The sequence below is a fragment of the Moschus berezovskii genome, chromosome 27 (genome assembly GCF_049115385.1).
Source record: "Moschus berezovskii isolate FMDL1 chromosome 27, NW_MosBer_1.0, whole genome shotgun sequence".
NCBI lineage: Eukaryota > Metazoa > Chordata > Mammalia > Artiodactyla > Moschidae > Moschus > Moschus berezovskii.
In genome coordinates this window covers 5,844,520-5,855,895 of record NC_142486.1, presented here as the reverse complement: position 1 = coordinate 5,855,895, position 11,376 = coordinate 5,844,520, and the positions used below count along the sequence as shown (strand labels likewise).

Here is an 11,376-nt window from a genome sequence, read left to right as displayed (position 1 = left end):
CTTCATGCTCTCCTAGCCGTCACCACACACGTCCATTTCCCATCATCCATCTCACAATAAAATACCTTATATGAGAACTTAGGCTAGGTCTTCATTATTTTCATTATTATGACTGTAATACATTCACAGCTCTGCTGTGTACTGAGCTATAATCATTTTACTTTCTCACACAACTTTTTATTTTTAATGGCGCTGATGGTCATTACTTTTCTATGTTCTTATTCAACTGCCTCACCAGTCATGAATCTCATCACAAGACATTCAGGAATCTTGGGTTTAGACAGGTTGCTCTCTACGCCTGGGATCTCCCTTCATCCTCGTCACCCTGGGAACTCCATCTCTTACCTGTGTGGTACCTTCTATGCCCCAGAGATCATATGCACCTTCCCAGGACCACCTTATCTGCCTTCTCTCTAGGTCAGGTAGTCTCCCTGGCCCAGTGCTGTGGGATACTGTCCTTTCCTTCTCCTGACTCCTCCTCCACCCTCGTTCCTGGTGGTCTCCCACTCTTCCCCGAGGCAGACAGATCCATCCAGCTGTGGAGGGAGGGGGGGAGGGAGAGAGAGAAGAAAGCTTTCTCCTCCCACCACTGGGAGGGCGCAGAGACGCCAGGCCTCCTTCTGCCCCCCACCCTTGGGTGACCCCTGCACCCCAGGCACCCTGCTGCTCCAGGGCTTGGCACATTTCGCCAGCATACAGCTGTGGGAGGAGGCCGGTCTCATCTGGTGGGAGGAGGGAGACAAAGAAGGCCTTGTCTGGTGGAATAAAGAAGTGGGATGACTTCTCGGCACCCTTGGGGGCTCCCTTCCTGGCACCAATCCTCAGAAACTTACTGTGAAAGAGAAGTCTGTCTTGGTGCTTTAGGGTCCTGTCAGAAGCTTAGAAAGAATGGGGCAGAAGCCCCCTCCCTCAACCTCCAGCACCAACCTTAACCTCCTCCCCTGATACCCACACTGCCCGGGGCACTGTGGACATTTATAAATGGAGCCATTGAGGAATCGGGAGAACTCCAGGCAACTGTGAAAAGTGTGCCTGTTCCCCAAGTCCTGTGTTTCTCCCCAATTTCCACCCCCTCTTCAGTTAGACAAGGACTTTGGTCACTGGGTCTGGACCGTCTGCAAGGCCCCGAAAGGTGGGCTCACAGTTCTGACTTTCCCGGGAGGTGACCACTTGCCATCAGCAGAGATGAGCTGAAGGCCCCTGACTCAGTGGTTCCTTCTTGAGACACGGCTTAGCGGAGGGGGACGTCGGACTCTAGAGCCACCCTTGGTTCCCACCCTGCCTCTTCCACTCGCTGCCTGAGTGACCTTCGCAAGTGATTCAAACTGTCTGGACCTTGGTTTCCTTGCTAGTCACCTAACTCTGCTATTAGGAGTGTAAATGTTTAGGGTTTGATGAATTGATCCCTTTAAAATAATGGAGTGACCTCTTTATCCCTGGTAATATTTCTGCCCCTCAGGATTTCTTTTGCTTTATGTTAGCATAGTATATGTTCCATCCTTTTACTTCTAATCCACATGTGAAATTAAAAAGTGGGTTAGGGACTTCCCTGGTGACTCAGAGGTAGAGAATCTGCCTGCCAATGCAGGAGACCTGGGTTCGATTCCTGATCCAGGGAGTTCTCACATGCCGCGGAGCAGCTCAGCCTGTGCTCCAGCACAGGAGAAGCCACTGCGGTGGGAAACCCGAGCTCCACAGCACGAGAGCAGCCCCCACTCGCTGCAACTAGAAAAGCCTGCACAGCAACGGAGACCCAGCACAGTCACAAAGAAATAAAGAAAATCATAAAGTGGGTTATTCGTACTTAGCATATGAGTAGCTCTCGCTTTACTTGGTCTGTCTCTCTGCCTATAAATTGAAGTGGCTTGACCATTTACACCTCCTGTAGTTATTTACATGGTTAAATTCAAACCTCCCACGTTGCTATCTATTTGCTATTTGTCTCATCTGCTTTATTTGTTCCCTTTCTTTCCTCTTCTGCCTTCTTTTGGATGAACTGATCATATGTTTATAATTCTACTTTGTCTCCTTGGTTGCCCATTAGCTACAATCCTTTCTTGACTGTATAATACTGTACATTTTACATTTGCATCTTATTGCAGTTTACCTGCAAGGGATATCAGACCATCACACACAGTATAAGAATCTTACAAAACATACTCTGATTTTTCTCCTCCTGGCCTGTACGCAACGTGGGGTCACGGCATACTCTGCCATGCTCTCGCCACAGGTGAAGTCTATAAAGTAAATCTATAGACTTACCAAATTCAGTCTATAAAGTCTGGAAAAGGAGGGAACTCTTGCATTCCTGGCTTCATGGCCCCTATGTTATACACCTGAAACATATAATAATGTACGGCAACTATACTTCAATACAAAAAGGAAGAAAAGAAAGAGTTTAACCCTAACCAGTTCCCTGGTAGAACTACCAAAGGTTGTACTTCAAGAAGAAAAAAAATTAGCACACCTATGTTCATAGCAGCATCACTCACAATAACCAAGAGGTGGAAACAACCCGACAATCCATCAATGGATGAACGGATAAATGAAATGTCGCACATACATACATACAATGGAATACTACTCAACCTTAGAAAGGACTGAAGTTCTGATAGATGTTACAACACGAATGAATCTTGAAGACAGAGAGTTGGACTATAAAGAAGGCTCAGCACCAAAGAATTGATGCTTTTGAACTGTGGTGTTGGAGAAGACTCTTGAGAGTCCCTTGGACTGCAAGGAGCCCAACCAGTCCATCCTCAAGGAAATCAGTCCTGAATATTCATTGGAAGAACTGATGTTGAAGCTGAAACTCCAACACTTTGGCCACCTGATGCGAAGAGCTGACTCACTGGAAAAGATCCTGATATTGGGAAAGATTGAGGGCAGGAGGAGAAGGGGACGACAGAGGATGTGATGGTTGGATGGCATCACCGACTCAATGGACATGGGTTTGAGTAGACTTTGGGAGTTGGTGATGGACAAGGAGGCCTGGCGTACTGCGGTTCATGGGGACACAGAGAGTCGGACACGACTGAGTGACTGACCTGAACTGAACTGAAATGATAATAAGCCAGTCACAAATGCTGTATGATTCTACTGATGTGAAGAGTCTAAAGTAGTCAAATTCATAGGAATAGAAGATGGAATGGCATTTGCCAGGGGCTGAAGGGAGGGAGAAACAGGGAAAAAATTCCAGTTTTTGTGAGATGAAAGAGTCTTGGAAATCCACTGAACCATAATGTGAGTATATTTCACAGGATTGAACTGAACACAGAATAGTTAAGATGAACACCCCCCCACACACACACACATGGGGAAGGAGAATAAGATTTAATCCAGAAGGAAGGTATGACATTCAAGAAGCAACCGGAGCAAAGAAACTGGTAAAGATGTTATTAAATTTAAATAAGAATTGAGTTAAATATTCTGTCTGCAATGCTGAAAATGGATTCAGTTCACTTCAGTTCAGTCGCTCAGTCGTGTCCGACTCTTTGCGACCCCATGAATCACAGCGTGCCAGGCCTCCCTGTCCATCAGCAACTCCCGGAGTTCACTCAAACTCATGTCCATTGAGTCGGTGATGCCATCCAGCCACCTCATCCTCTGTCGTCCCCTTCTCCTCCTGCCCCCAATCCCTCCCAGCATCAGGGTCTTTTCCAATGAGTCAACTCTTCGCATGAGGTGGCCAAAGTATTGGAGTTTCAGCATTAGCATCAGTCCTTGCAATGAATTAGTGGTAGACAAGTCTAGAAACAGAAGCCGTTTCAGTAATTCAGTCTTGAACTAAGGTATCTTCTTAATTCAAGGGACAGAATCTCCACAACCAGTAGACTGATAAGATGTGCTCAATGAAGGAGAAGCTGTCAGTGATGACATCAAAGGTTTTGGTTGGGATCCAGGGTGGATGGCAGAATTAGTCATTAAGATGTGGAAAATGTAAGCAGAGGATTTTTATTTTCATGAGGGTATGAAATTATAGTGGATTTACCATTAATAGGTCTTCATAAAGGCTGGTAATTTGAAATATGAGCAGGCTAGCAGCATAGTAGAATTTAGGGGTTTGCTATCTGCAGCCAGATTGCTTAACCAAATCCCAGCTTCTCCATTCACTAGCTGGTTGACCTTTTATAAGTTACTCAACTTCTCTATTCTTTATTTCTCTCCCTTATGAGAGAATAGTAACAGTATGTACTTCATAAGGTTGTTATGAAGTATGAGTTAATAACCATTTAGCACTTATAATATCCATCACTTATTATACACTGAATAAATGTTGGTGTAAGAAAATATTGGAAATTCAGACTGGGATTTCAAGATGCAATGTTTTGGAAAATACAATACGTAGGATATTCTAGAGCGATTGCTAGTCTGAGATGCAGTATTTCAAAGGAAAACCAAATGAACAGCAGCTATGTTGCTCAAACTCTATGCCCACATCTAAGTTTGGGTGAATTGTTGGAAATTAGAGGCAAAGATGGCTAACTTTGGAGAGAAGCTACTTTTTTTTTTGGTGTTGTTGTTATCTTCAGTTTAAATTTTTATTTTGGCCACACTGCGAGGCATGTGGGATGTTAGTAGTTCCCCAACCAGGGATTGGACCTGCACCCTCGGCAGTAGAAGCATGGAGTCCTAACCACTGGATCCCCAGGGAAGACCCTGGAGAGAAGCTACTTGGGAAAGAGATTGCTTTTAGTTCCCAATGGAAAGGGCTGGGAAAGGATGCTGCCTCCTGCCTGCATCTCATGCCCGTGAGAGTCCAATGCGTGGGCTCCAGACTGATAAGTCAGAGAGGGAAGAGATAGGATATCCAGCAGATGAACGGAAGGCGGTGTGGTTACCTTGGATACGGCCTATGTGCCCAGAGGTTTTGGTCCTAGAGATGCATCAGTATTTCCTGTGGACTAGGTGTGAACAGAAGAGAGCCAGTGAGAGGTTTCTGAAGTCCTGCTGAACAGTACTCCCTGGAGGAGTGAACAGGCTTCCAGAATAAAACATTCATTTGAGAAGTCTCTGGCGGTCCGGTGGTTAGGGCGCCATGCTCTCACTGCAGAGGGCCGGGGTTCAGTCCCTGGTCGGAGAACTGAGATCCCTAAAGCCATGCAGTGTGCCCCCCCCAAAAAAAAAATTCATCTGGCAAACTGTAAAAAGATCAAATGACTTAAAAGGTGAAGATTATCAAGCTGGACTTGAACTTCTCCGTAATAATATTAAATGCTAGAAAATAGTGGCCCAATGCTCCGCATCTCCAAAGGGGCGGTATCTGGAACTCAGGGGTTGGGATTCTCTCAGGGATTGGGCTCCCTGAACTGCTGAGAGGAGATGGAGCAGGCAGATGCCCATCGGGCTATGAGGGAGGCCCGTGCTATTTCTCCCAGCCGAGACAACCATATGGAATGCTCTCTGTTGTTGCCTGCCAGCCCCCGCACTGAAAAGATGCCAAAGCCTCTGCCTCCTTTCGGACGATCTCCCCATTTCAGCTCACGTAGATGATGTACCCCTGACCCTCGACAACAGAGGGCTGTTCTCCAGAGTCCATTCTTTAGCAGCTGGGCTGCCTGCCCCTCTGGTTGCATTTCTTTGACCCTGCACTGAGGCTGCCAGGAATGACAAGGGGTGGGGGAAGGAGTGGGTGGTGGAGGGAGGCAGGGCCTGGGGGAGAGCGAGGACCCTGCAGGCTCGGGCCTGAGGACTCTTCTCTCTGCCTCTTTCCTCGCTGTGGGTGCTTTGGCTCGAAGCTGCCAGGTGAGTGCTGGGGCAGCGCAAGGCTGGGCTGGCCCAGGGCCTGGGGTAACGGAGGGGGCCACCCCAGGCTCTGGGCTGCACAGTTGCAATTCTAATGCTCACACCCACTCTGGGATATTATTAACATTCAGACTTGACTCGCTAAGCCTGGGATGTGGCCTAAGATTCTGCAAACCTGGTGATGCCAGGGCCACTGCACCTTTAACTACCCTTTAGCAAAAGATCTAGAATGATTTCAAGGCCAGGTGAGGTGAGCTGGCGGCAGGGGTCTGGACCCAGCACTGGCCTCAGTGCACATCCTTCCCTCATGACCATGTTGAGGAAGTTTTCTACCAAAAAAAAAAAAAAAAGAGATGCTCAGAAAAATTCTTAACAAAATCATGATGGAATTAAAAAACATGTTTATATATTTGAAAATCTCCCCAAACTCTGGGCTTTCCTCGTTCTCCCAACTCTTGAGCTCATAGGAACTGCTTCTAATGTCTTGACAGGGTTTAGATCCTGGCAACCCCCCCTCGAATAAATTGATTTGCCAACTATTTCTTCCCTCCCAGAAACAGAGTGGTCTCTAGGGCTTTCTCAACAATGTTGAGCCCTCAGTTCCCTAGGTCCCAGTTTGGCCTGGGATCTCTGACCCCCTGGGCAAATATATGTTTCTGGGAGGAAGAAGAGGGTCTCAGAGAATGAGAGGGGTGGACAGGGGATGGCTGGAATAGATGGGAAAAGCTGGGGGTCCCAGGAAAGCAGGGAAGGAGGGATGGCTATATTTGGGTTCCAGTTTATTGGAAACTTACCCCGGTCTGCAGACTTAGGAAGATGGGGCAGGATATTTACTGCCTACACCCTCTCGGCCCTGGAATGCGTGTGGAATAAGCCCTGTGCTGGTAACAGCAACAGTGCAAAGGACATGGCAAGGGTGCTCCAAACCGGGGGTTTTCAAGCAATTCCTCTTGTCCTGTTTTTTCCTGTTCTCTCCGTCTGCGGGGAACCCTGGAGACCTCAGCTCGGTTCTGAGAGTCTCCCAGAGAACATCTGGGTGTCTGGTTATGGGTCTGGGGTGGGCATGGGTGAGAGAGAAGAACAAGTCTTCTGGAAACCACTCAAACTCCTGATGCTTGGAACATGCCGGGGCTGCTCTCCGTTAAATCCCAGGTCTGCTGGGGAGATGTGTGTTTGGAGGGTGCTGGACCTGCACTTTGAAATGAGATGAGGCTGAGAGTTTCTGAGCGTTTACTAAATTAGTATTTACTCTGGTGACTTGCTGGGAGGGCCAAGGCAGAAACCCTCAGAGCTCAGTGCTGTCCACCCCTGCAGCAACAAGTGCTGGGACCCTTTGAACTTAGCAGTGGGAGGGGCTGGAGGCATCGTCGCAGGAGGGTGTATGACCGACCTGGAAATGGGCCGATGATTATGCCCTGCAAAAGCCCTTGGAGATGCTCTGGTACAGATATCTTGCTTTACAAGCTGGTAACTGAAGCCAAGAGGGATCAGTGAACCCGAAAGCAGTGGTTCTCAGCCTGGGGCGATCTGCGCCCCAAGGGACACTTAGCAATGACTGGAGACCGTATGGGGGGGTGTGCACTGCTGGCATCCAGTGGACAGAGGCCAGGGACGCTGCTACAGGTTTTACAGCTCATGGGACAGCTCTCCTCCGACAGGCCCCACGCTAAAGACACAGGCCCCAAATGTCAACAGTGCTGAGGCTGAGAAACCCAGGACCAGCCTTGAAACTTGACCTCTCTTTTGGTCTGCTGTGGAGCTCAGTCACCAAACAAAACTGAAACATTTATGGAGAAATCACTCCTTTCTAAGGACAGCTTTCACTAAGCTTTCCCATCTAATACATCTAGTGACTTTATTGTTGTCTTGATTTCCAAATTATAAACAGATTTTAATCCATATCTATTTACCTTTTATTATTTTCAATTATTCATCTTCTTCCTTTTAATTCTAAAAGAAATATCCACAGTGCTTTCTAGCATGCTGATTTAGTTTTCTCCAGAATCTTTCCTATTGCCTTCAAAGATCAATCTGATGCTCTCTCTATATAAAGATCCATTTACTCTCATTAGAGGAGTGTTAGGGATGAGACGGGATAACCTTTTATCTTCAGTCTGCCATCTTTAATCATGGGACCAGTTTTGCATCTTTCTAGAGACTGGAGATAAATTTCTTTTAAAACTTTAACCCAATTTTACTGAAAAGAATTTTCAGCAGCTTGATACACTTGGAGTTTTCACAGTCTGTGATGAAGAAGAAAGACAGGGTCTGAGGGGGCAGGCAGAAGTTCAGACTTGGATTCTGAGTGGCTCAAAATATGGCTTTGCACAATTGGTGGATGGTGACATAATTCTCTGGTCAATTGAAGCCCTAAGAACTGTCCGTTGGAGGCATCTCAATGTCTGTTTTGATTGCACAGAAGTGACCATTCTCCCTAAGTTTGAGCATATGGCCCATTCTTATCTATAGTTTATGACACTAATTATCATTTAAGATTGTTTTGTGCATCAGCCTGGGCATTATAGTAGCTGATATGAGAGCAATTTGGCATGTTGCGCTTGCTGCCACGCTAACTTAGAAATTCAGGTTATTAATATTAGACTTAATAGGAAGAAACGGAAGGAAGTTCAAAGACAGAGAGGAAACAAGGATGGTTTGAATTACAGGAAAGGTAATTTGGGGGTCAAATCCTCAAAGAAGCTGGAAGGAGTGATCTGGAAGGGACACAGATTTGAAAGGGAGGGTTGCCCTGGACAAGTGGAAAGACACTTCTTTCTCGAAGATGATACAGCAGGACGTGACTGTGAAGATGAAAGAAGTAGCTGCAGGGTTTCACATTACAGTCTCTATTTTCTCTGGAATAAGAGCTTCGCGTGGTCTTCTGAGGATGAGGGGAAACAGGTGTGTGAGAGTTTGGGCTGATGGAGGAGAGTTAGGAGGGGCAGTTGGATGTTGAGGGCTGCTGAGAGGACACAGATGGAAGACGGCAAATTGGCCTCACGGTGTGATGGCATTCTGTCCCGAGAACTGAAGGCTTTCTGCAGCCTGTCCTCAACGCCAGTCATGTCTCACCACAAGGGAGACATAAGTCCAAGAAACAATGACAAAGCAGGGTCCAGTTTTGAATTTTGTCCAGTCAGCTCTGGCTTTGGCCCAAACCCCCTGACACTTAACTAGTAGATTCTTCCGGGTCTTCTTCCCAGTGTTCTCCTTTCCTAAGCTGCTTGGAACATCAGACGAGATAAGCCTCAACATTCGCTCTGTTCACTGGATCCCCATTGACCCCCCTGACCTAACCTCATCTGGGTTTCCCCACTGGGAGGGGAGCAGAGGCCAGACTGACACGCCTGTGAGCACGGGGAGGCCTGGAGCCACGGGAGGGCGGACGGCGGAGGAACGCGCAGCCCTCCGGGGGGCAGCGCTGATTTTGTTCCCACCACGTGGAGAGGAGCACCCGACCTGGGGAGGCAGCGGTTTTCAGAGGACTCGACTATTCAGCAAGAGCGGAAGGGAGGGAAAGAGAGATAAAGACGGGCTCTGCTCTCCCTGCAGGTCGAGAGTTCCTCTCCCCTCCTGCCCTTCCGTTTAGGTCTCTTCCCACTTAGAAAGTCTCAGCTTCTGCAGAGTTATGGACACCTGGCTCCCCTGTGAAGGAAACCCTATGATCAGCTCTGGGTCCAGACATCCAGTGAGTGGGGGTTTATCTCCATGGCAAATGAAAGGCTGTGGTTGCGAATCCAAGAGTCATGGTGGGTGGGTGGGTGGGGGGACTGGGGTATGAAGCTCTTCCTTGGAGAGTCCTGTCGTGGCTTCTCACCGGAATTCCCAGCAGTACTGGAGGGGGCAAGAAGAGAAAGCCACGGCCACACTCGCTCGCAATTAGTCTTTTAGAGAGATGACTCCGTAAGTATAAAGAGGTGCAGTCAGGTCGTGGTATCTGATCAACCAGGTTCTCGGGGAGGAGCAGGCAAGCCTGCCTCACCCATCCTTGGACGGGGAGTGAAGGGGGCCCTGCGCTTCTCCTGGGGCCCGTGCGCGCACGCACGCTCACCGCTGCCCTCTGCTTCCTAACAGGATGTGCGGCAGCTTCCTGAGGCGGGTGGCCGCGGAGGAGAGCCGGCACCCCACCCCCGTGGGCCGCCTCCTGCTTCCCGCGCTCCTGGGGCTCCGCCTGGTGCTGCTGGCCGCCGGCGGGACGGGGGTCTTCGGCGGCGGCGAGGAGCAGAGCGAGTTCGTGTGTCACACCCAGCAGGCGGGCTGCAAGGCCGTGTGCTACGATGCCTTCCACCCCCTCTCCCCGCTGCGCTTCTGGGCCTTCCAGGTCACGCTGGTGGCTGTGCCCAGCGCCCTCTACGTGGGTTTCATTCTGTATCACGTCATCTGGCACTGGGAGGCATCGGAAAAGGTGAAGCCGGAAGAGGAGACGCTGAGCCGCCAAGGGGAGAAGGGCGGAGAGGCCTCGGGGGCTGGCAGCTCCAGGCTGCTCTGGGCCTACGTGGCACAGCTCGGGGTGCGACTGGTCCTTGAGGGGGCAGCCTTGGGGGGCCAGTACCACCTGTACGGGTTCACGATGCCCAGCTCCTTTGTGTGTCGTCTAGAACCCTGCCTTGGTAGTACGAACTGTTACCTCTCTCGCCCCTCTGAGAAGTCCATCTTCTTGAAGACCATGTTTGGGGTCACGGGGCTCTGTCTCTTGTTCACGCTTTTGGAGCTTGTCCTCCTGGGCCTGGGGAGATGGTGGAGGATCTGGAGGCACAAATCCCCCTCTTCTAATTACTCCCCGACTTCAGAGAGTGCCAAAAGACGCAAGGCACCCACGGATAATTTCCCAGTGGTGGAAATAAGAGAACGGCCTGGAGAAGCAGGCGAGAGGGGCTCTGAGGTCCCTCTTTCTGCCCGCCCCTGATGTATGGGTCCTGAAGATCCCCCAGGGTGGGTCCCTCACCCTCTGGGGAGCACAGCGCCCCCATAAGCTATAAAGTAGAAAAGCAGGTTCTCAGCAAATGTGTCCTGACCACCCAACAGCTGGATGGTTCCTTCCAATGAATCAGGGCCAGAGTGCTCAGCCCATTTTACCTCCTGCCCTTCCCTTTAGTTCTCTTCCCACTTAGAAAAAGTCTCAGCTTCTGCAGAGTTATGAAGACACCTGGCTCCCCTGTGAAGGAAACCCTATGATCAGCTCTGGGTCCAGACATCCAGTGAATGGGGGTTTATCTACATGCAAATTAAAGGCTGTAGCTGTGAATCCAAGAGCCACGGTGGGGTAGGGGGTGAGACCTGGTGTCCGAAGCTTTTCCTTGGAGAGTCCTGTTGTGCCTTTTCACCAGAATTCCCTGGTGTCAGCATCACAGCTTTCACAGGCTTGTTTCCAGAGTTGGCCAGCAGAAGCCTCCATGAAACAGCGCCTTTCACCCATTTGAAGTATACAATTCAATGACTTTTAGTATAGTCACAGAGTTGTGTATCCATAATACCAACAGTTTAAGAACATTTCAAATCCAGTTTCTCATAAAGAAACCCTAAAATACCTAGCTTTTACCCCCAAATCCCCATACCTTTTCAGACATAAGCAACCACTAATCTACGTTCTGTCTCTACAGATTTTCTTAGGGTGGGCTTTTCATACAAATG

General features: G+C 49.1%; 1 protein-coding gene across 2 annotated transcripts; it reads left to right on the top strand.

Annotated features, from left to right (window-relative positions):
* Positions 1 to 5,678: 5,678 nt before the first annotated feature.
* GJC3 (gap junction protein gamma 3) lies at positions 5,679 to 10,651 on the top strand. Of its 2 annotated transcripts, none has more exons than XM_055410258.2 (2): positions 5,679 to 5,745; positions 9,820 to 10,651. In XM_055410258.2, the coding sequence occupies exon 2, from the start codon at positions 9,821 to 9,823 to the stop codon at positions 10,649 to 10,651; it is 831 nt and encodes a 276-aa protein (XP_055266233.1). In that variant the 5' UTR covers positions 5,679 to 5,745; position 9,820. The 2 variants fall into 2 exon arrangements, with proteins under 2 accessions (XP_055266233.1, XP_055266235.1); XM_055410260.2 differs by lacking the exon at positions 5,679 to 5,745 and adding an exon at positions 9,300 to 9,433.
* The last annotated feature ends 725 nt before the right edge of the window (positions 10,652 to 11,376 follow it).